The sequence below is a fragment of the Larimichthys crocea genome, chromosome XVIII, assembly GCF_000972845.2.
Source record: "Larimichthys crocea isolate SSNF chromosome XVIII, L_crocea_2.0, whole genome shotgun sequence".
In the NCBI taxonomy this organism is placed as follows: domain Eukaryota; kingdom Metazoa; phylum Chordata; class Actinopteri; family Sciaenidae; genus Larimichthys; species Larimichthys crocea.
Window position 1 is genome coordinate 16,703,271 of NC_040028.1, and position 25,339 is coordinate 16,728,609.

Sequence of the window (25,339 nt, forward strand, 5' to 3'; positions counted from 1 at the left end):
CATGGGTGAGGTTGTGTGTGATTTGGCAGGATCCGTCGTCATATTTCCAAAATTCTTGTTGAGATTTCGCAGTGTATTTAAGAAATATGGCACTTGCACAAGAGGTTAGCAACCAGCTGTTGGTAAATCATATCGATTTATAGAAAAACAAAGCCGGATAAGCTTTTAATCCCACTTCTTTTATCTTTCCACCACACGTCATTGATATCTGTCCAACTATGTTTGAGATATCTCTTTAACTAATAGACAAACAGACAGACAAACAGCGGTAAAACAACCCCCTTGGCGGAGGTAACAATAAACCCATTGTCCACCCCACCCTCTCCTCCCTCTTGCCCACTTCGTTGTGGCTGATTAGAAACACAAGTGCGCTGTTATACAGCACCCTCCATGCGTACAGTATACACACGTGACCATAGCTCCCCCTTTGGTTCATGTTAGTCATAGCTACAGTATGTGTTAGCTGACTTCACAAACACAAACACTTGTGAAACCAGATAACAGGTCTCACAGGACTAGTTATCAAGTGAAGTGTGTGTGTGTGTGTGTGTGTGTGAATTTTCCAAACCAACAATGAGCTTGTTTAGAAGTAGCACTTGTAACAAACAGTGCAGTCAGATCAGGTGTAGTGCAAACACTGTAAACAATAAAAAGCATTCAGGGAGCTTACAGCTGCAAATATAACAAAAACTGCATCTGTATGCAGAAACATGGCGAAAGACAATCCTTCTGAGAATGCCAAACATTATGTGAACGTTAGAGCTTTGTGCAAGGATGAAAAGTCGGACACGTAATCACTACTAGAGGTGTACTGGTACACTGTGGAGGACTGAAAGTGCCAAAAATAAATAAATAAATAAATAAATACATCATTAAATAATTACTTAAATGTGTCATGAATTAATTAAAATTAAAATAATACATAAATTATTAATAATTAAATAATTAAATTAAAATACCGATTCATTTTATATGTTTGTTTGTTTTTTGTTTTTTACATAAAATGAATTGGTATTTTAATGAATTAATTACACATGTATGTATTTAATTCCATGACAAATTTAAGTAATTTTTTAATGATGTATGTATTTATTTAATTTTGGCACATTTAGTCCTCCATACTACACATAAGTCACCGTTTTCAGTGAGAGTTTGGTACAGCACGTGGAAAAAAATGCATGAAGATACGTCCTCAACGTTTATTTTGAACAGTCAGTAGTGTCAACACACTGTCCTTGTCTTATCCGCGACTCTCTGAGAACACTGAGTTTTGGTATTTCAAAAAAAGACACAGATAGGATTACTGAATATAAACTTTTAGTGCAGAAATAACAGCACTGTCACACTTTCAGAGCACAACTGCCAGGTACTTTCTAATACTGGGTTTTCTCACTCTGCCTATATAAAGCCTTTCTATTATTATACATACTTTCCATTGGAAATACTGTATTATGTCATTGAGTCTATAAAAAGATCCTCCGTTATAACAGTGGGCTTGTGTTCTCTGCTGCTTCATGCATGAAATAAGTGGGATAGGCTGTTAGAAGCTGTAATTAATATACATATGTACATATGTACATGTATAATATTTGATGTAATATGTTGTTAGAAGTTTTACTAACTGGCCTGTAAATATGTCACCATACAAGCCAGCATTTTGTACAGTCTGTTATGCAACACGATGCAACTTTCAGTGTCCTCACATCGAACATTCAGGACGGGAAAGGCAACATATCTGGGTGTAGAGTCACCACTTAAAGACCTCACTGTTCATATTGCCTGTGTTGTACAAATACTAATAAACTGTAATAGAATATTTGCAGTCATTGCATTTCAAGTGTTCACATCCCCTTTCCCCAGGATGATGATTGATGTTGCTTCTTGGCAGAGGGTAAGAATATCAGTCAGTGTAAAGCAGTGAATGTAATCTTGTTATTGCCTCAAAGTAAATGTCCATTACAAGAGAAGTAACACTTTTGAAATACTGTATTCAAAACTCTCTGCCTGGTTTCTTTGCTCTCATTCATAAATCCAAAAGAAGGTAGCCTCGTCATACAGTGTAAGAGTGCTGCAGATGTAGTTTGACACAACGACTGTTGTTCAGTATTCTGTTCTATATATTCAACGAACATAACAAGTATTTAAGACACATATGCATGTGCATGCATGCTGCATGCATGTTGGGACATCGCACTCATGTGTGTTCATAGAGCACTGTCACTTTATCAGAGTTTTTGCAGGTTTGATACAGGAGCTCCATCTACAGACGTAAACTTGTACTTACCAGTCAGTGTGTGCATACAATCTGTTATCTGACCAAACAAGTTATAATAATGTGTTATATCCAAAACTATGAATAGGACACTACAATACCAGAATCAGTTATGATAAAATGTGTTTCCATAAGCTCCTACCATATATTTTTAAAGGAACTAAATAAGTAATATTATTAGATACAGTTAATAAGTACTAATAATATAACTACAATAGCAATAAGGTAAAATAGTCCGAGACAGTGTTCTCATTTAGGATCCAATTGGTCTGGGGTCTCAGTGGTGTATTCAGAAAAGGATCTTATCTGTGTGTTTGGGTTGATTCTCCTACATTTATTTCTGCAGCATCTTGTATATATGTCTTTTATGTAGAGTACAGCACCACCTGTTGTCCGTTTAGATGAATGATCCACTCTCTGTGGGGCCTTGTGGTCTTGTTTGGTGCTGTTTCTATACAGGACAGTGATGTTCCCTGTCAGGATGCTCTCGGTGATGCAGGAGTAGAAATTCTTCAGTATTTGAAGGTAAATCTAAAATTTCCTCAAGCGTCTAAGATGAAACAGTCTCTGCCTTGCCTTTCTCACTACAGAGTCAGCACTCTCAGTGATGTGGACAACAAACCTTACCAAATAGCATTCATATCGATAACCATTGGAATTAGTTTGTTATCAACTCTTTGAGGAATGAACCCAGATCAGTGGGTGGGTAAAAAACTGTTTCAGTCACACTGCCCGCACAGACATGTGATTGACTGACTGGACTCTCTTGTTATCTTTTAATGCACGTCAGGACAGGACAAATTCCACATTTAGTTGGAGTCCCGTGACCATATTTATCTACCGTAGTTCCACCCTTTGACCTGAGCACAGATGTCATCAGAAAGAGTAATTGAAAACACCTGTCTGAGTGTGAAAAACAAGGCCAACACAACGGAGTGGAGTAAGCTTTGCTAAGTGACAGACATGAACCCTTAACCTATCAAAAAGTTTGTTTGGTGTTTGAAACCACACAGGATGCCAGACATTAACATGACTTAACATAAACAAATACAGTGGATTGTATAGTTTAGATAGCTAACACGTAATATTCACAAAATGTTGCCGAATGTTGATTTGTGGTTTTGTGGCTCAGTCCAGACCTGAACTCTCCTGACCTCACTGTAGGACAACAAATATTTTCAGTTAATTATGAAACTGTGGAGGGACAAATTAGATATTATTAGATGATTAATGGGAAACACTTGTGATATCACCACAATTGTGTTCTTGACCGGTCTTGATTTAAAATCCTGAGTCCTTCTGAGTGAAATGAATGCTGTCGATTTCAAGACGAGACCTTGAAGAGGTGGTCTTGAGAACAACGCTGAGTACTTCAACGCTGTTAAAAAATAATATTTTATACATTCTGACAAAGATTCTTAAACATAGTGTCTTAAACATGGTGTCTAACAAGAGGTTGTAGTTCACACTTAGTCCAACACAGAAATGACCAAGTGTCAATTTTCAACTCAAAACATCCCTCTGGCTAAAATCTAAATTTCTGTAATAATCAAATGGAAGTGATCAAAATGTTATATTATGTATTTGTTTGAAAAAATGTTACTCAAGTCTAAAGAATAATTTGGAAGCACTTGTGCTTTACTTGAGAATGACCATTATTTACATTATATTTCCACTCTAAGCAAATATTGTACTTTTTCGCTCCGCTGTATTTACTTTGCAGAATATCACATATCACGTGCAAAACATATACTAAGCTTCTACAATGCATTACTCTGCGTTAAACTACCGAACAAGTCAAGTGAAGTGGGTTTTATTGTTATTTCAAGCATATACACAGTGACTGTGTTTCCAAGGACCAAGGTACTACATAAAACATAAAACATAGTGCAGACATTACAAAATAAAATAACAGAGTACACAAAGACTATATGAGCTGCACCATATGTGTGTATAATTATAGTAAATAGTTTAAATTAGCTCCACAGGCCGACTACAACAGTAAAAATCTGTACACGAATACATCAGGGGTGATAAGATGATAGATAATATAATACATAATAGTGAATATTTCGAGCAGCAAGGTTTATTTTGTTTCTAGTATCTGTATACTTTTATTTTGTATGCATTCATACCCATGAAAATGTGGAGAGATCCAAGTAGCAGCGTCCTGGGAGCAGTTAGTGGTTCTGTACCTTGCTCAAGGGCACCCAGGAGGACTGAGCTACTGCTATTCCTAAATCCTGTATTGCACAATAACTTTTCATGTTATTGGACTGTTTAGCTTTGCATTATTTTCATTAAAGATCAATCAATGAAACTTTTTTTGTATAGCACTTTTTGTAAATTAGGATTATACTGGGGTTCAGATGTTTTAATTCATAGTGTGTGTGTTTCCTGTCTTTTGCATGTCTTGTGCACTTCCCTTATTTGGCCTGTGTTTTACTGAGGCTGGCAGGGAGAGATAATTATAAATGAGTAGTACAAGGTTAGGTGAGACAGTACCATTTAGAAATAAAACATAATGTTCATAACTGAGCAGATAACCAAAAAAAGGACGAGGACGTTATGATATTATCTGTATCAGTAGGGAGGTGTCCGAGACAGCCTATTTTTTAAAAATGTATACAAACCAACTGTTAGAGCTCCTCGAGGAGCCTTTTCTCTGTAACCCCTTTTGTGTGTTGCACTGTTAAACGCTCCTTCTTGTACAAGAATAATAAATTCAACTTAAACTTTGATACTTTGACTCCAGTCTTCCTTATTCAAGGGTTTTTCTTTAAAAAAATCCCAACACTTTTCATACAAAATATGTAACGTAAAGTGCTTCACACAATAAAACCTCCAACCCCAACACCTCTAAACTAAAATAAAAATAAAATAAAATAAAACCCATAAAAATGCAAAAATGCATAATGGTAAAATAGTTTAAAAAAAAGGTATATAATATAATATAATATAATATAATATAATATAATATAATATAATATATACAGATAGCTTAAAAATAACAATCGAGGTTTTATATATATGCACATTCAAGATAGTTGTATATTGTTGTTGTATAGTTGTATATTACATAAAAACAATCCCTTGGTTGCCAGTTTGAACAATGCCAACTGAACACTATAAAAACATGACTTTGCTGTTACAACATAAATAAATACACAAGTAAATAAAACGATCACTGAGGCTGTGTTTTCAGCTGCTGTTACAGTCTGTGTGGCTGCAATCTTGTCAAACATCTGGCAGAGAGGTGACAAGTCTGTATACACACACACACACACACACACACACACACACACACACACACACACACACACACACACGCCACATCCTGGATCATACCAAAGCCTGGAGGGGGGGGGAGCTGATGGTGTCATCTGAATTTTAATGCTGTTCCAGGAGGAATTGGTTTATCTTTGCTCTTGGCCAGACTTAGTAAAATGTTTTGGCGTGTTGACTTTTTCAGACGACGGTTTGAAGGCAAACACCTCGTGTGGTTCAGTGTGTTAAACACTCCCGTCACACACACACACCCTCCACCCTCTCTGTGTCTGCTGGGAGGAGGTGGACCGCCCCTCTCTGTCCGCTCTCTGTGCTCTCTGCTCCGGATCAGCTGAGGAGCCCGCCCCGGTGTGACTATCGCCCCTGGTACTCTGGAGGTGTGTGTGTGTGTGTGTGTGTGTGGAGGTGGAGGAGGGGAGGAGATGTTTAGACTCATCCTCAGAACAAATAACAGGTTTGCCACTTCTTTATCCTTTAACCATGAGGCTGTCAGCGCGTCGTGTTGCTCTGCTTTGAGGAGGGGGGGGATTGTTTCGTAATTGGTGAGTCATTGATGCACCTGATGTTGTTTACGTCCATGTTTTTCGCTTTATGACGAGATGACAAGAAGAGTTTGTGCAGATGATCAGATCTCAGTCTGTGCTTTGAGTCTGAGGCGTCGTTACGTAATACACTGAGTCAGGTCTGATGCTGCATGCTGCATGTTTACAGGCCAGGAGCTGCAGCAGGGCACATGTTATTGTGTGCAGCATGTCATATTATTAAAGCCTGCTGCTGCTGCTATCAGTCCATAGCCGGTGGATTGGTATGTGCATGTGTCCACCCTCAAAGCACACACTCATCACACCTGCTGTTTTTTGCTGATACATGCAATGAGGAAGTGAGAATGTGCATTAGGTTTTTAAAAAATTTGATTATCTAACTGTCACCTCTTGGTTTTGTTTTATAGGATCCTCATTTGCTTAAAGATTGCACACACACATATATATATAATATAGTCTCTTTTTGCAGGATGTTATTATAGAAACATTGGAGCAGTATACGTGGAGAATAGCATCACCTAAGACTTTGTTTCTGCATACTTTGGTTTTAATATCAAGGCTGTCAATGAGGGGAAGAAGAGTCGGAGAGTTTAATCCACGTGTGACAAGGCTGCAGTCAGGATTTTAGAAATACTGCAGTCACGAGTCCTGCATGTGGCTTTTATGGATCAGAAGTGCCTTGATGGCAGTTGGCATACTTTTTTTTTACCATTTCATAGCAATGGTAAAAAAAGGGACCAGGAGTAGGGTGCAGGTGGTGCGAGTCTAGCTTTTTTTATGGATCGCTGTGTGATGTAAAAAAATAAAATGACCTTTATTCAGTTCAATTCAGTTCAAGCTCAAAGCTGGGACAGGTTGAGACAGATAGTAACTCTTTAGGACCCTAATTGTGGGAGTTTTGTAAGTTATATTCTTTCTCATTCTTGCTTGAACGTGGCTCTGCATTATTTTGCTGAAAAAAAGTAGGAACATCCTTGAAAAGACGTCATCAGGACGGCAGCATATGCTGCTCCGAAACCTGTATGTACCCTTCAGCATTAGTGGCGCCTTCACTGACTTGAAAGATGCTGGCTTTAGACCTTTTGTGCTGGGCACAGTCTGGATTTAATTGCTCCTCTGTTACGGACGACACAACATGAAATGTGGACACATCAGAGCACGGCACAGTTTGACACTTTCTGTCAGTCCGTTTCAGACGAGCTCAGACCCAGAGAGGTCGGCGGAGTTTTCTCTTGTATTTGTAGATGCAGTGATATCCTTTGTACAATCAAGTTGTTTTTTTAATGCAAGCGCTGCCTCAGAGGTGGAAGGTGATGGGCCTTCAGTGTCGACTGTGCTGATTACGTGCAGAGATTTCTGTGGATTCTCTGAATATTTTAATGATATCGTGGGTTGCAGATGTTAAATCAGTACATTTATTGCAAATGTGCATTGAGAAACATTGTTCTTAAGCTGCTGCTCTTTGTCCAATGATTCTTTCATACCCAGTCATGATGCTCTGTTACCAATTATCCTGATGAACATCTTCAGTGTTTTGTTGCCTCTGTCTTAACTTTTTAGCTGTGTGTTGTAGACATCAAATTCAGTGTATATTTATGAGTTTGACATAAATATATTCTAGTTTTTTTAAAAGATTTTAGATACATCGGCTAATTTGCTTCATAATAACTCAAAATAATAATTGGTAATTACATTTTTAATGGTTATTTAGACTGATCGTTTCAACACAAAGCTGTCCTCGGCACGTGTTGTCAGGTTTGTCCACGATGGTAAAGCCCCCTCTCAGTTCAGGCACAGGAAGTCCAGATGTCTGTACTCCTCTAATCCTGCCCCCCACCCATCCCTCTATTTATCGTTGTTCAAATACACCACACAGACACACACTAACACACACCACTGCCTATGCCATGTGCTTGTTCATACAGTATATTTAGCTCGGGGGAAGTTTGTTTCTGAGTTTGTTATGTTGTTGGTTTTTTTTGGGGGGAAGGGGTTTGCCTGTGTAGCCTAAAATAAAACGATTGTCCTACTTTTACCTTTTTAAATCAATATTGATATAAAAACAACAACATTCATTATGCATTAAAAACATGAATTACTACAGTGGCTGCTCATAGTAACCCACGGAAAATGAAATGCCTTTTTTAGCACCTTTCAGCTCATTTGTTTCGGTTTTATGTCCTGCGAGCTTCGTTTCTATCGATCCGCTCAGCCCCAAACAGACAAAGTTAGTTTATGATTGTGAACGTAATGGAGCATTTAGCTGCTAAAGAGCCAAAAGAAGTTGGTGGAGATCAAAACAGGGCTGAAACGAGAGTCATTATTGGACTATGTGTGCTGTGACAACAATATAAGTTGATTATATGTCATCGTCGCCTCAGGTTTGCCCTGAATGCTGCTTTAAATTTCACTGTCTAAACAACGGAGAAACAAACTGTGCCGTTCTGTCTGTTTTTTGGTTTTAACTTGTTTTTCCTGCAGTTTTTTTTTCTGTGTTCGAATGACTCCTCCTTCTTCAGGCCCGAAAGGCAGAATGAGGACGTTGTCTCTGTAGCCTCGGAGCTTGTGTCTATCTAGTGAACAGAGATAATTGGCTTATTTCATTTGCCATAAACAAGCCTCACAGAGCAGAGCAGATATCCAACAGGTTGTGCAGACAGTGTGGAACTTGTGAGTCTGATAAACGGTGTCTTGAACTCTTTTCCAGAGATATTGTGCCGGAACATGCTCGGATCAGACTGACCTATCATGGATCCTGAGGAGTTAGAACTGCAGAATGATTACCGTTACCGTAGCTATGCGGCGGTTATTGAGAAGGCGCTGCGAAACTTTGAGTCTTCGAGCGAGTGGGCAGATCTCATCTCCTGCCTGGGCAAGCTCAATAAGGTACGGTATGATCTACAGAGAAGTCTTGATGCTTTAAAGAAATACTGTAACTGCTGATATCTACCTGGATACATGCTGCTTATGTTTATAGCAACTAACGAGGGTCAGTGTGGTGATGATCTGTGACTGTGTCAGTTCTCTGTATTCATGAGGAAGTCCTTGTTTCTCAGTGAGACTATACAACCTTATTGCTCATGCCTTTATGGCCAGTAAATGTGTCATTTCCATTTCCACTTGCAGAGCAGATATTTACTTTGGAGTGTCTTTGTTTGTTGATGTAGAAAAAGTGATCCTTTAAAGCAGACAGGGAATGTGAAGGGGAGAATAATATTTCTGTTAAATATGAGTCTTAACTATGAGAATATGCACAAATCTCTTCTGTTTTTTCCTTCCACGTGTCTCTTACTTTCTTTCAGGCCCTGCAGAGTAACATTCGCTACTCCCTCCTTCCCAAGAGGCTGATCATAGGGAAGCGTCTCGCCCAGTGCCTGCACCCGGCTCTGCCGAGCGGAGTACACCTCAAGGCTCTGGAGACCTACGAGGTCATTTTCAAAATCATCGGTACAAAATGGCTGGCCAAGGATCTGTTCATTTACAGGTGAGGAACCTGCGATGGATCTTTTACTGCTTCAAGGACACGGGTGGCCTGATTATGTGTGCAGCTTTTTTTATGATGTAACTGTGTGTGTGTGTGTGTCTTATTGGCTTTCAGTTCAGGATTGTTCCCGCTGTTGGGCCATGCAGCCATGGCAGTGAAGCCTGTGCTGTTGGCACTTTACGAGCGTTACTATCTCCCGCTGCAGAGGGCTTTGCTACCCAGTCTTCAGGCCTTCATCACGGGACTGCTGCCAGGCCTGGAGGAGGGGCTGGAGGTTTACGACAGGTACATAACACATGGTGTTGTAACTTAAATGTGACCAAAACCAACAACGAATTCAACCTGCTAACAAATATTGTCTGTGTACTAGAGCTGTTAAATTATTAATATATTAATCCTGATCATGATTTTGGCTTCCCGCTATTAAATAAACATCATCGGCCGCGATATTGACATTTTAAAAGCACATTCCTTGTTCGTGAGAGGTGATATCAGTCACGTCATTCCACTGTGTCTGCAGCAGCCTGTGCAAAACACTTCCCGTACGATGATGCTGCAGTCCAGAATAGAAGAGCAATAAACAAGAGAGAGCTGACAGAGAAAAACAAAAAAAATCAAATGCCTGCAGGAGAAGGCGAAGCACTAGTCCTTTTAAAATGGATCGTCATCTGTTTGTTAGTATTTGGGATTTATGGCAACTTATGTAAAACAAGAACAAATCATATGTAAAGAGGACATGAGCTAACCCTAGAGCAACACAACTAACTTGTTCAAGCTCAAACAAACAGTTTGATGATATACCTCACTGAATTCCCATCACTGGACAGCGTCGACTCAGACATCCGTAACAGCGATGCTGTACAGCGTGGTGTTTATTTAATCTTAAGTAATACGTTTTGCTAAGATTTATATGTTTCTTCTTCCTTTTGCTGCAAAGATTTGTACATTAGGGGCGGTCGGTAGCGTAGTGGGTTAAGCGGCCGCCCCGTGTGTGGAGGCTATAGTCCTCGCTGTAGCTGGCCCTGGTTCGAATCCCACACCGGACGGCTAGTTTACTGCGTGTCACTTCCCCTCTCTCTGCCCCCTGCTTCCTGTCTATCTTCAGCTGTACTATCAATACAGGCATAAAAAGCCATGGAATTATGTTACATGTGAAAATAATCGCGATTGTCATTTCTTGTAGCCAAGGCCAAATATACTTTATTTTTCTGTTATTGTTGTTTTTGTTATTCTGTTGCATTGGGTGAGATAATCTATTTATCATGTAGTTAGTCATTAATCCATTGCTAAAAGTAGTCCGCTATACATAGAATCAAATGAGAGGAATTGCTGTTGTCTTAGTGATGTTTGCTACAAACTCAGGACGCAGCTGTTTTGGGAAACTTGAAGTGAAAGTACTAATAGTGTTGGGGCTGTGAACCTCAGACAGGTTAGGGAAGTGAAATCGATGAGACACACACACTGTTTTCTCACAGGATCTGTCGACAGCCTCTCTCATAACAGTGTGTTGGTTGACCCTTTAGGATTCTGTGCTGCCTACACGGTAACTCTATGAAACAGAGCATTGATTGGTGTTACATCGCTAACCACAAGGCCGAGCCTGCCACTGAGAAATATAGATTTATTATGTGAATGTCACGTGTCATTTTTTGTCCTCTCTCCAGGACCGATGCGTTGCTGATCAGGTTGTCGCTGCTCGTGGGTCAGCAGGTCTTCTACGGTGCCCTGTGGGGCAGTATGCTGGTCAGCTCCACGGTGCGGCTGCCTGCCTCCATCTTCATAGTCATGCACTTTGACCGCGTGGCGCCCCTGCGCCAGCAGATGTGCATGCTCGGCTACGATCACAAACTGGTGGTGAGTCGCCGTGTTTATCTTGCTGCACACGTATATTGTGGATATATTTCAGTCACGTTTAGTTGCCCCAATCACTGTGTTTTGTCATCTGTCAACTTCTCGTCTCCTGTCCGCCTTCAAGGTAAAGGCGGTGTGTCTTTCTCTGCAAGATTCGAATGTCCTGGTGCAGAGGAACATGCTTGAAATCCTGCTCTACTTTTTCCCCTTTGCTGAATGTTTGGTAGGTACACACAGAAACACACTCACATATTCGGTTGTTTCTACCTTTCTACTCCTGAAATCACCTTTCAGTCACCCACATAATGTTAGCTATCCAGTATTTATTCAGAGAAAACTGCTGCAACTTGAAAATATTGTTCATAACGTCCCTGAGTTGCCTTAAACACTCGACTTTATCTTCTTTTCCTGACTGTCTTATCATCACACTCTCCATTCTTTCCTGTTGTTCCTCGGCCAACTGTCGCTCTGTGTTGCTGTTGTCTTAGCATCCAGACGAGGCCAGTATTACTATGAGTGCCAAAGACATGACCGCAGTGGTGTCCGCAGCCTGTCTTACACTACTCCGCAGAGACATGTCCCTCAACAGACGCCTCTACGCCTGGCTCCTAGGTGCTGATCATTAAAACACACTGCAGTGATGAATTACCCGCTTCTAATTGTCTCCAAGTTAACTCAGTATTGTTTAACCTTTCCGTATTTTCAGGGACTGACATAAAAGGAGGAATGGTGGCACCGCACCCGACTCTCTCCTCCACCATAGAGGACCATGCATCCTTCTACTTCAGCACCTACTCTAGAGATTGCCTCGTGCAGGTAACTCACTAATGTGTGAGCACACAGACACACAGTAAAACAAAAAAAACATAAATATATGTATGCATGAAGAAACGACGAGCCTGGCTCTGTCCTTACATGTTATATGCCCTTAAAGTGAAGTGTGATCAGTGTGAACGCGACAAAGTTGTGGTTTCGTGTGGGCTTGACGTGTGAAGACTGTTTCCTGATGAGGATCAGTAACTCGTCTTGTCACAGTGACGTTCCAGTAAAACCAGCAGAGACTTCAGAAAGTCCACAAAATAATCCCCGACATAACTATAACTAACTGACATATTACCTTAAAATGTCTAATAAAGCTAAACTATCAATGTCTACAGTAAACTACTCCTGTAAACATGTTAAATAAATAAATGCTGAACAAAGTAGATTTCAGCTTGTACAGTAGATAAGAGGAAGTGTGAGTCACAGTTCACAACTTGGTCCTGGTGTGTCTGTTTACATGTGTTTTTCACCCACGTCTCTGTTTCTGTCACTTCAGGCTCTGATTAACATCCTCAGACAGAAGGGCGTGGACACTGACCCGGAGAATGTGATCGGATACCTCAGGCCCTTTCGCATCATCATAAGTCTGCTGGATAAACCGGAGATAGGTCGGCATCACTGAGCAGTACAGTTACACAAACACGTCAAAATCCACCACCCCTTTGTTACTTTGTTACTGTAATCATAAACAATGTCTCTGCTCAGGTACCGTGGTCTTGAGCAGTGTGATGCTGGAGGTGGTCCGAGCCTTCTACAGCTACTGTCGAGAGATGCTGGGGGAAGAAAGCATCACCAGCGCCAGGCTCACAGGCAACCAGCTGGCCAGGTGAGAGCAGTAGATGTTAGATATTGTTGAATACATTTACACTGCACTGTGTTCTGACTGCTTTTCTTCTTTACAGTAAGATAAAAGAGAACAAGAACGCGTCAGAGATCATAAAGACCGTGAACATGCTTGTGAGCTGCACAAACAGTGAATACCTGTGGGACTACATGACCCGACGCTTCTGCAATTCTCTCAGGTATGACGATAAAGTCTGAAATGATTCAAACGATACGATGCCAGCTCGGGAAAATTGTGATTATGGTGAGTATTCACAAAGAATCTACTGAGACCGATCACGGTTTTTATGTCTCTGTCTTTGCTTTCTAGTAACAAAGATGACCCTCCAGTGCCTCCTCAGCCGGACCTTAGTCACTCTCCTCCGTCTGTCGCGGAGATGTCACATCTCATCATTTTCCTGCTTGACGTTCTTCCTCTGGTAAACGCTCGTGAAACAATGCAGATGCAGTGAAACTTACACTTGAAATTATGTTTATTGGACAAATATTTGCTGATAATTAAAAGGACAACACCTACTCCAATTTTAGACAAATTGCAAAACTGAAAAAAAGAAGAATAACACTCTTTCCTAAGGCTGACCTGTTTTCTATACGTCTCAGGTTAAAACAAATATTGAATTACACTGAGCACTAGTTGACACAGGCCTAACTTATACACACACCTTAAGGAGATTCTATATACAAAGTGTGTTGTTTGTTTTGTTTTCCCACAGGAGCTCCATGCTGACATACAGTCCCAGTTTTTCCCAGAGATGCTGAGCACCATGCTGCAGATGCTGCTCGACCACATGGACACCGTTAGCCTGGAGGACATCACACAGAGTCTGCGCGCCTGCTTCAAAGTTCTGAATAAGATCCAGATGCCTGTGGCGTATCTGGACATCGAGGCAGCGGCACACACGGAGGACATGGAGTTACTGTCGCCGGAGGAGGAAAGCAAAAAGTCAAATGAGGTTTGACGTTTTATAGTCGATACCGACGTGATTTCTTTAGTATTGTTTGACTGTGCCTCATCGTATCAATTGTACTACATCTAGAGCACAGAGACTGAAGGAAAGGAAGACAGTCAGGTTAATGGTCACCATGAAGAGCTGAACCGAAATGGAGCGAATGGTGTTTACCCACCACTCCGGTCTGAAGACAGCGGATTGGGCATCAGCGCCTCACCGTCAGAACAGCATCTCCCGCCAGGATCAGGGCAGGAGGCCAAGGGGAATGGAAACGGTAAAGAAGGTGATGCAGAGTGGCGGAAGGGAGGCAGTGTAGACACCGTGACCCAGCGTATGCAGGACATCCTGGCATACATAACCTCGAGGTAAACAACTGAGCATATATCTGTTATCTGCATGGATCTCTTTAACTGACTCTGATTTCTAAAGTTTTTACCTCCTGCTGTGTTTCAGATACCTGTTAGTGCAGGTGGAGGATGTCAGGGCACCGGAGGAAGTACCCCAGCCTGACTTCACTGCTGCCACACCGGATCAGAAGACTTTGCTCACGAATATAACTGGACTGTTCACTCCAAACAAACTTAAACTCCGCCCTACATCTGACCCCCAATGCTCAGCAGCCCCCGTGGAGAAGCAGGAGCACGGGCATTCAGTGTGTCTGGACTGGGCCGATGGCTACATGCCTCGGGGCAAGGCAGAGATCTCTGAGGCCTGTCGACAGGCCTTCACCGCCATCTGCCACCTGCTGCTGGAGTGGACCACATTCCCCATCTACTTCAGCGAAGAGGAGACTCTGGCTCTCAACAGAAACATGTTTGGTCCCACAGGTCAGCACACAGTTGGATAATCCTCCAGTGATGTAGTATTGTACCTCAACTGGGGGATGAGCAAAAAACAGATGAAATAATGGTCAAAACCAGTGAAGCAGAGGCCGAGATATCATGTTTTTTGGTCCCTAGTATCTTTCAAATTCAAGACTCAAGTCCTGGTGTTATCATTAGGGTTATTCACTCCTCCCCCAGAGCCACAGATGACATTATATCTGAAGTTCACTCATCTTTATGTGTAAAATCTGTAACAAACATTTTTCGTTGTCCATAGCCAGCGACATAGACCACCTGCCGATGTGGTTGAGGTCCCTGATGATGCTGTGCTGCCTGTCCCGGGACTACAACATCCAGCACACAGCAGTGGCCTCTCTGTTGGAACTCATCAACCACTCCCAGTCTCTAGCGCTGGTCATCCAGGACAAGCACAGACGCTACCAGAGCGCTGACTCCAACCCTCTGAGCGGACGCTTGCAGATGATCACTGTGCCGCCCATCTACCCAGCTGTGCTTTGCACCATCGAGGAGCGGACAGATTTCTTTCAGGTTCGGTTTATGGAATAGAAAAATGTTCAAGCTGTCGTATGTGGTTGTGGTTTTTTTTAAGATTTTGTCTTTCTTGTCGTGAGACAGACGGTGTCCCAGGTACTGTGGAACCAGCTGGACACCGACCGGAAAGAGCAGCACATTTCCTGCGTGGAACTCTTCTACAGGCTCCACTGCTTGGCTCCGTCAGCGTCCATCTGCGAAGACATCATCTGTCAGGCGTTATTACACAAAGACAAGGTGAACATACTTGCACACATGCTGAATCACACTTTAAAAAAATGCCCCCAGTATCTTATCGGTGTTTAACTAGGACACGCAAATAGACCCATTAGGAAATGTGACAAACTGAGCAAAAAAAAAAGTCTTGTTTGTCTGCCCTCAGGCTGTTAGGCTGGAAGCACTGCACCGCTTCACGGTTTTATGGCACCTGACCCGGGATATCCAGACGAGCAGGTCCATGTCTGTCAGCCGCTCCTTTGACAGGTAAGTTCACAGTGGAAAAGCAATTTAGGACAAATGGAGCGTGTTGTCTTTAATTATGTTTATCACTGTGTCTCTGTGTCACTCCTGAATACAGTATGTTCTCACATCCTCAACATATGGGGGGATATTACAACGTGAAGTTGTTTTGATGAAGGCGTCATTTTTCTTTGCGGTTTGGGATCCTTTATTTGTTTCTATGGCGACGTCTCTCATCCAGAACCACTAATAGATCAAAATTAAAGGATATCTCTTGAACTAATCACCAAATTCCCACCAGACTCAACTGAAACTCTGAGATGAATGTTTAATATTTAGCATGTTAACATGAGCAAACATTGAGCGTTCTTTCCCGTACCCCTAGGACTCTGACTAACAGTCAAAATAAAGAATAAAAACATTAAAGAAGTTCACAAGTCAGCCTACTCTTGACTGACTGTTGAAATGTGTCTCTCTCAGGTCTCTGTGTGTTGTGGTGGACAGTCTGAGCTGCACTGATGGCTCCATAAGTGCAGCAGCTCAGCGCTGGCTGGATAGAGCTCTTTCCCTCAGTGACGTGATCCGGATCCTGGAGCCTATCCTGTTTTTGTTGCTTCACCCGTCCACTCAGCGCTGCTCTATTCAGAGCATCAAGCAAAATGTCACTGCTGGTAAGTGGATTGGTCAGCATGTGTTGCGCACGGTGTGTCATGCAAAGTGAATACAGATTCAGTTTCTTTGCTTTGTCTTGTTTCTTAAAGGTAACCTGAAGGTTTTAAGTCACAGAAGTCGAAGCTCCACCAGATCTTCTGGGACATGTGTAGATACAATGGCAACAGAAGTCACCACCTTAAATCTCATGAGCATTGTGGACCGGGAATCCCTGTGGGGAGAGTTAGACAGTGGAGGAGAGTTGGCCAAGCTACCAGCAGAAACTTTAGTGTTGACGAGGAATTCAAGTGAAGAGACAGAAGAGGAGGAGCACAGAGAGGAGGACGAGGAGCCTGAAAGCGAACACACCGAGTCAGCTGACACCAGCGGCGCCCAGGTATCCACCGAGGAGTCCAGCTCATGCTCGGCCGTGGAAGAAGGTGTGGTCAACGGCCTGCGGAGGACAGAGTCCGAGCACACGCATGCATCCGATTCGCTGTCAAGTGAGGACGAGGAGGATTTAGAGCTGGAGGCCATGGCCAGGTCTCGCCTGCTCAAACAGGAGCGTGAGAAGAGGGAGGCCATCGACTCGCTGTTCCGCCACGTGCTGCTGTATCCTGTGGCGGGCGGGTGGCGCCATCTGCTCCAAGGCCTGGCACTGCTAGACAGCCTGCTGAGGAGCAGCGCTGAGTGCCCTCTGGTGGATGCGCTCTCCTCCACCTCTCTGGACACAAGCTCTGCCGCACATTTGAATCTGGTCTCCAACCTCCTGCAGCGCCACCAACAGGCTCAGGATGGTCACGGCTTCTATGGCGGCCTGCTTTCACCTTCCGCCTCCCCTTCTGTGCCGCCGTCCCTCCTCATTGAGCTGCTGGTGTCGTTGTGTCTGCGATTCCTGCGTTCTCATTACCCTTCCTATCTGAGCCTGAGTCCTCTTGACATGCAGGGGAACAGGGAGGTTCAGGTGAAGAGTGTGGGGGTGCTGACCCGAATGGTGAACCAGCTTGGCTTCATGGCACGGAGACAAGGGGGCAATGGGGCCCGTCTGGAGCACGTCCGCGAACTCCTCTCTGGATGTAAAGTGCAGCAGTACGCTCTGCTTACACTATCTGCGTCCATGTATGTCAGCCAGAGAGGAACAGACAAGGGACAAGCCAAAGGTGTGGAGCTGCTGGAGGAGCAGGGAGGCCTGTCAGAGGAGACTCTGGTGAATCTGGGAACAGGAGGTGGCCAGGAGCAGTACCCCTTACAGATGGAATTACTGAAACTCCTCCAGGCTCTCATAGTCCTGGAGTACCATGTGTGGCCCGGTGGGGCCGTCTCAGCAGCTGGATCTGGTGGGCCATCCGGCCAGACCGGGGAGCCCCGTGAATCACCGACCCCCGTCACCCCACTGGCTCGCGAGTGGCAAACCGCAGTTCTTTTTCAACAGTCCATCAAGGCGGCGCAGTACGTCCAAAGCCACCCCATCACAGCTCAAGGGATGTTTGTTTCCGCCGCGGCCAGGGCTCTGCAGCCACAGTACGGCTATTCCATGCACCCCCACTGGGTGTCACTGCTGTGCTCCACGCTGCCATACTTGGGTCGCTCGTTAGGCATCATCGTGGGTCCGTTCATCAGCCAGATCTGCAGGAACCTGGACGAGCTGGTGAAGCTTTACGAGCACGATGGAGGGAAGACGTCTCAGAGGTAGACTGAGCAGACTCTCACTTATAGTTTTGTGACGATTTGACGGCTTTAAGTTTGTCCTTTTTTGGTTTAGGCATGTCAGTAGTCAACACAAAGTGCTCATGACTAAAACCCTTGTTTCGTTTGATGTGTGTTTCTCTCTTCTCATCAGTCTGAGTGGTAGGAGGGAAAACATTGCCCCGGATTACCCTTTGACTCTGCTTGAAGGCCTGACCATCCTTACACACTATTGTCTACTGGACAACAAGAAGGTGAGGAATGAATCACACACACACAAACACAGATATGTACCTCTTCTATCTATGAGAATATAAATGCTGATTTTCCTCTCTCTCTTTCTCCCTCTGTCAGCGCTTGGTTGCCTGCGATCCCGTGGACGTCCGTAACGCACGCAGCGCCGTGCTCGAAGAGCTGCCGCACATGCTGAGTAGTATGGCGTTGTTATGGGGCGTGGTCATGAGGGAAGAGTTTCAGAGGCGCGTGTCCGACTCTGCCCAGAGCGGCAGACATTCTTCCACCTCTGTGTACTTTAAAAGCACCAAGGTGTGTGTTACATACGTGCAGATTTGCTGCCAACATAACAGATCTGTGTCATATATGCTCAAATATTCTTTCCTAGTTTTCCATGTGCATGTATTATTCTGGAAATTTTCATCCATTCATGTTGCGTTACATGTTTAGATCTTGCGTCAGCGGATACTGGAGTTCCTCGTCCCTCTAACTGGGCAGTATGGAGTTCAGCTCATGGCTTCACTGGGAGAAGTGTGGAGCAGAAGGAAGTCTAAGAGGAGACATAAAAACAAAGTAAGAACTGAGAGCATGGAAACAAAGTTGACCTGTTTATCTGGCTGAAAGGCTTTTAGATCGTCACACCTTCGTCTTCTTTAGGTTTTACCTGTGGCCAGCGAGTCTCGTCTGACCATTGTTGATCTGGTGAAGTCATTGAACACCTTGCACACGGATGCCATCCTACAGTTGATCAAGGAGGTGGTGAAAAAACCACATCAGATCAAAGGAGAACAGGTATACAGACATACGTGCACGCGAATAACTTGTATCCTGGAAGTTTTTTGAAACTTTTGTAACATTTTCTACATTTTCCTCCGTTAGAAGTCAAGCCTGGTAGACATCCCAATGTTGCAGTTCAGCTACGCCTATATCCAGAGGTAAGTGGACAAAAACATTGTGCAAGTTCAGGTTTGATAAGACAATTCTACAAATGCTCATACTTATAATAATCTCTGTTTCTGTATTCAGTATCTCAGCTCAGACTCTGCAGGAAAACGTTGCACCTCTCCTCAGTCTGCTAAGGGAGTCAGTTCAGCTCAACCTAGCCCCGCCGGGACACTTCTTGCTGCTGGGGTCTGTTTTTACACATTCAGTATTTATTCTGTGGAGTAAATGATTATAAATGATGTTACAGAATACAATGACGAGGATTGTCCTGCTGGTTGTATTTGTTTTCTTTTTGATTTCCTTCAGGAAAATATGATATTCATAAAGATTTTCTGTCCTGCAGGATTCTCAATGACTTTGTCAACAGACTCCCCAACCTGGACAATAAGAGGGACACTAGAGATCTGCAGGTATGACACACGTCGTGTCATATATATAAATATATAGACATATATATATATAGCTATAATTGAGATAGCGAGCAAGCGCATGTAGGGTGATACTGAAGGTGACGTTTTTTTTCGTGCAGGAGGTGACTCAGCGGATCCTCGAGGCGGTGGGTGGGATCGCAGGGTCATCTCTGGAGCAGACCAGCTGGCTCAGCCGCAGCCTGGAGGTCAAAGTTCAGCCGCAGGTGTGCCCTGAAGCGGAGGAGCCCGAAGACGCAGACATGGACTGTGAACATTATGGTAACTTTATGCATTTCTGACCGGTTGAGAAAATTAACGTCAGATTGCACCAGTTAGAGCTTAGAAATCACTACCGTTAACCGTTAACTCTTAATCAGACCTAAGAGTAGCGACCTGCCCACATATGTTAGGAAACCCTGTAGCCCCAGGCACCACCGAAAGAAATTGTTAATACATTGTAGAGGAAGCTGCAAATTGAAGCCATAATATGGTAAAATCAGCAGAGGCTTTCATTGTCATCCGATGTCTGAATGTGCGAGAAAATACAGGAAAAACTTGAATAACGGTGTGAAGGAACATAGCAAATGATTCCTCAGAGGTGTTCAGTTAAAAAAATCTTTATGTGCCTCCCGAACTTATTGCAAACTTCAAGTCAACTCTCCTTTCTCTCTTTATCCCCTCGTCAGATTCGCTGGCTCAAGCGAGCACCATGGTTTCCTCATCGGCTCCCTCGGTTTACAGCGTGCAAGCTCTTGTACTCCTGGCCGAGGTTAGAGTTTTCCAGGTTTTACTTTACGGCAAATCTTCACGTTATGAATCTTTGTGTTTGTGATGTTTAACCTTTTTTTTTTTTCATGGCATAGATCCTGGCACCACTCCTGGACATGGTATACCGCAGCGACGAGAAGGAGAAAGCTGTTCCTCTCATTTCCCGGCTCATGTACTATGTTTTCCCTTACCTGAAGAACCACAGGTAGCTGTTGCTGTTGCAGGTCTAGCTTAATACAGTTTTTGGTCTTAATAGACTTCCTCTAAACTTGGGCTTTCACTCCTCTAGTGCCTACAACATGCCGAGCTTTGAAGCGGGCTCTCAGCTGCTGAGCAGTCTGACCGGGTATGCCTATACCAAACGGGCCTGGAAGAAAGAGGTCTTTGAGCTCTTCATGGATCCTCTCTTCTTCACCATGGATATGTCCTGTGCTCCCAGGTTAGCATGTTTGTTGGATAAGGAACTCATGATGACTGAGTAGTTTCTCCAGAAGTTTAAATTTGACATCAAATATGTCCTGGACAGTTAAACCGATGATGATAGATGTCAAACTCATATTTTCTGCATGGTAGAATGTACTCCAAGCCATATACTTACTCAGTTGCACAGCTCTGAATGAATGGAGGCAGTATGTAGAGTGTGTTCATACCCTGCAGGGAAAACCTTCACATGACAGTCTCAAACGGAAGATATTATTTTATTGTTGTAAAATTATCTTGTTGTTCCTTTCTAAAGAAGTCTTTTGTCTGTCTGGTGACGTCTCTGTTCTCTATAGTTGGAAATCCATCATTGACCACCTGCTGACTCACGAGAAGACCATGTTTAAAGACCTCATGAGTGAGTACGCCCTCTTGGAAATGTTTATGGTGCTGTAAAGATACAATTGAGAGCTAATCTGGGACACAGAAGGTCAATCATGAAGGTTGGTAAAATAGAAATCAACCTCCTTGAGGATTTAAAGATGGACCGGTAGAGTTCAGACAGGAAACCGAAGGTCTTTCCTGGAAGCGGTCAGACACATTACAGAGATACATTTTATTATCTGCTGTTACAAACCTGGAGTTATTTGTGCTGTAGGCATGCAGAGTGGTTCCTTGAAACTGTTTGTTAATGCAGACCAGAAACCCATGCTGCTGAAGCGCCAGGCGTACGCCATGTTCAGCGGAGAGCTCGACCAGTATCATCTCTACCTGCCGCTCATACAAGGTATGGTACTTAATATTTCTATTGATTTTATGTTCATTTATGTATTTTATTATGTTCCTAATCCAACCATTTAAAAACCTCTTTCAGAGCGTCTCACTGAAGCTTTGCGTATGAACCCCAGCAACGCCGTTTCAGCCCAGATGTTCCTGATGTTTCGTGTTCTCCTGTTGCGGATTTCGTCCCAGCACCTGACATCTCTCTGGCCAATCATGGTGACAGAACTGGTAAGATCCCATCCTGTGAGAGCCTTTCTTTATACACAGGGCCAGTGCTGTACGTGTGTCTACTTTAATTATCGAACCTAATGTTTTTCAGATTCGCATATTTTCACGACTAGAGAAATCTCTGCAGGCGGATAAAGACGTCTCGAAGTGAGTTTTATTCTTACATTCACGTTTCATTCACACTCTCTTGATGCTCCCTCAAAATACTTCCTCATCTCGTGCTCTCGTGTACCGCCTAGACTGGCTAAAGTGGTGCGCGGAGCCCAGGAAAAAAATGGACCGGTGAATTTCTCTCAGGCAGAGTTGGACATGTACCTGTCAGCCTGCAAGTTTCTGGACACCTCCCTGGCTTTTCCTCCAGAGAAGCTGCCTCTCTTTCAGATGTAAGACAAAAGGACTCAGAAAACATTCAACAAGCTCTGGTCAGCTTATATTTTCTGTGTAACTGAATCTGTTCCCTGTACAACAGGTACCGTTGGGCGTTTGTCCCTGAGGTGGATGTGAGCCGCTACAGCGGCCCAGACAATGCGCTGATAGAAGGCGAGCGGGAATGCTCACCCCATGTTGTCAGAGTAGTGGATGGGATACAGCAGCGCTATGGGGTAAGATCTTATGTGGTTTAAACATCTATATTATTGGCATAATATGCCCATAGAAAATATTTGTTTTCAATTAAGGGTCACCTCAAACTCAAACTATTTAAAATCTTTGTTCACGCTATGAAAATGTAAGTAACCATAGCAACAGGCCTCATTCTTCCATGTTACCAGGATCAGCTCACTGGTGAAACTAAGCCAGTCATTTCTGTATGTCTGTTTAAAGTCTGTGTGAAGGCAGATTTCTTTAAAAACACGTTTAATATGTTGGAAAATAGTTTATAGAGTTTAGACTTTGAACGAAATATTACTGAAATGTGGAGTTTAAAACAGTTTTTCACCAGTTTTCAGTCTCAGGATTTTTGTGGGCGGTCCTTAAAGGGTGGCTCGATGACACGCTGAGGCCACCCTGAGCAAACCCCTGCACCCCTAACAGAGAGATAGAGATGAATTCGTCTCGCTCAGAGTGTTTCAAAGTCAGTCATGTCATTTTCTGAACTCATCTCAGTTGCTTCAAAATTGCTGCTTCACTGTGTGTGGGTGTGGGCAGTGCTTCCACACATTCAGCAGACCTGGAGCTGAGAATACTGCTTTTTACCAGATTTTTACACCTAATTTCATACATTTGTCGATATTTTTAATCATCCATATTTGGCTGGGTGGTTGATAACACTTTCTTCTTCTATTTATTATTACTTTACACAGACTTTCTCTCCATTTCTCCTCTCATAACTGACTGTGGAATAATTACAATAACGCGTTCTGAGGTGTCCGGATCTAAAATATAAAGTACAAAACAAATCAGTGTGGCATTCTTTCCCTTTTGTCAGTTATTTTCTTAAACTTGCAGAAGAATTGATGTGAACTTTACCTGAAACTAGAAACCTAAACATGTTTATGTTGTCTTACAAGCAAACAGCAGTCCAAAATTCATATCCATTGATGTTTTCTTTTGTGAAATGACCACACGTCGCTCTTTGTCTTCTAATTCCAGTCACAGAACGGGCTGAGTGACGAATCATCCACGGACAGTTTGGAGTTCCCCCTCCTCACCCAGCACTCCCTGACCTCCATCACCCAGCTGTTGCCTTTCCTTCGCACCCTTTGCTGCTCGTTCCAGGGCCCTCCCCTCCACAGCCAGTCTAATCCACCCTGTCCAGCGGACTACCCGGCAGCCAGTTCAGAAGCGGTCATGAAGAAGCTCGAATGCACTATTGAAGCGGAGTTTCTGGACGCCATAGAGAGTTAGAAACCATGCACGAAGCCGTCATGAGCCATGCTTTTTGACCTGCAGCCATATGAGTAAGATAGGCACAGCCGGTGATAATGTTGTATTGTGAACTAGGGGGAAAAAAAAGGAAATGTTTTGAATTCTGTTTTTTAATGTTTTAACTTATCTGATCTCCACATAAACCTCTGAGGTGCTCTCACACTGTATCTGTATTGGAAATGCCAAGGGACTTTGTTATGTTATTTCAGTGAGCTATTTGGGTGTCTGGAAAAAAAATTAAAAAAACATAATAGACGTATAAAACCACATAGAAAGCTTCTCTTTCTCTCTCAAGGAGTCTCATCTCAGATGTAAAACATTCACACACTGACGTTGTGTCAGAGTTTACTCTCTCTGCTTTTAGACTAAATAACGTTGCCGCTAAAAATAGTTACCATGTAAGCAAACTCCATTAAAAGTAGTTTCACCGAATAGATTCACTGTGAACGACCTTTTTAAGTATTGTTAATATTCTTTTGACTTCTTTCATAACCTCTGGTTAACCACACTCTCTGCTACTGTCTGTCTGACTGACCGAGAATGTAATGACCACCACCCGTGTATGTCTGTTGTTAGAGGTACTTTCTCTTTGATTGATATCGGATACATTATGGGACCTCAAGCTTTTTGGCTAAGATTTCTGTTGTAAGTTACTGAATGTGATTTGTTTACACCCTTTCGAATATTTTGTGGGTATACTCAGCTAAAATGCACGCTTGCCATTTTTGGTGTTTAAGGGAAATCGGCCTTTCTTTGTAGTTGATCTTGGTTGTCTCTCTTTTTTTTTTTTTCTTTCCACAATGCTGAATGCTTTATTAATTTATTTTGGATATTTAAAGGACCATGTCAAGTTTTGAATTAACAGAAAGATGACTCATTAAATTAAATATTAAGCTTAAATGCTGTGTTTTCATTCTTAAGCTTCATTGCTTGTTTGACAAAACGTGAGAAAACGGTTGGCGGTCCCACCCATGGCTTCTTCTGCCCAAATGATCTCATCCTGCTTTGCATGATGCCTCGCTGTGGTAGGTGTGGTTGTATATATTTGCACCTGTGCACCATTTACCAACAGATACATCATTGTTTTTCACGCACGTCATCCGCATTTCACCACACATGATCATCAGAGCATGTTTTGGACATATTTCACTGAACGCCACAAGCCTAAACATGTCTGTTCCGTGAGTAAGTTGTTTTCAAACTACAAGTGATGCAACAGTATGAAATCCCTCAGGAGGAGGCGGAGAGCGTGGCTGCAGAAGAGGAAGTCAGGATGACAAAGAGTAATAAAACTCTGAAAATCATGTAAAAATGGACAGATGAAGCAGAAACTGATGGATGTCCAGTTTTAGAAACCCTTGCACATAGTGTGAGTCGAAAAAAACTACCAACACACAAAACAGACAAACAGAGAATACACTCATGAACTCCCCTGCAGTATAAGTTACAATGCAGTTCTTT

At 43.0% G+C, this 25,339-nt stretch overlaps 1 protein-coding gene across 4 annotated transcripts; it reads left to right on the forward strand.

Annotated features, from left to right (window-relative positions):
• Positions 1–5,834: 5,834 nt before the first annotated feature.
• On the forward strand, positions 5,835–24,778 carry dop1b (DOP1 leucine zipper like protein B). 4 transcript variants are annotated; one of them, XM_027290957.1, is made up of 38 exons: positions 5,835–5,937; positions 8,810–8,988; positions 9,405–9,586; positions 9,701–9,871; positions 11,251–11,440; positions 11,562–11,660; positions 11,926–12,049; positions 12,144–12,253; positions 12,756–12,867; positions 12,965–13,085; positions 13,162–13,281; positions 13,413–13,521; positions 13,816–14,055; positions 14,140–14,417; positions 14,506–14,879; positions 15,154–15,425; positions 15,513–15,665; positions 15,811–15,911; positions 16,368–16,558; positions 16,649–18,227; positions 18,379–18,478; positions 18,579–18,770; positions 18,909–19,031; positions 19,116–19,250; positions 19,338–19,393; positions 19,485–19,589; positions 19,747–19,813; positions 19,933–20,092; positions 20,500–20,582; positions 20,677–20,786; positions 20,871–21,020; positions 21,358–21,419; positions 21,660–21,788; positions 21,876–22,012; positions 22,104–22,159; positions 22,252–22,395; positions 22,482–22,614; positions 23,603–24,778. In XM_027290957.1, the coding sequence occupies exons 2-38, from the start codon at positions 8,851–8,853 to the stop codon at positions 23,855–23,857; spliced, it is 6,861 nt and encodes a 2,286-aa protein (XP_027146758.1). In that variant the 5' UTR covers positions 5,835–5,937; positions 8,810–8,850; the 3' UTR covers positions 23,858–24,778. The 4 variants fall into 4 exon arrangements, with proteins under 4 accessions (XP_027146758.1, XP_027146756.1, XP_027146759.1 ...); XM_027290955.1 differs by having other exon boundaries at positions 5,859–6,014; XM_027290958.1 differs by having other exon boundaries at positions 5,859–6,014; positions 21,699–21,788.
• The last annotated feature ends 561 nt before the right edge of the window (positions 24,779–25,339 follow it).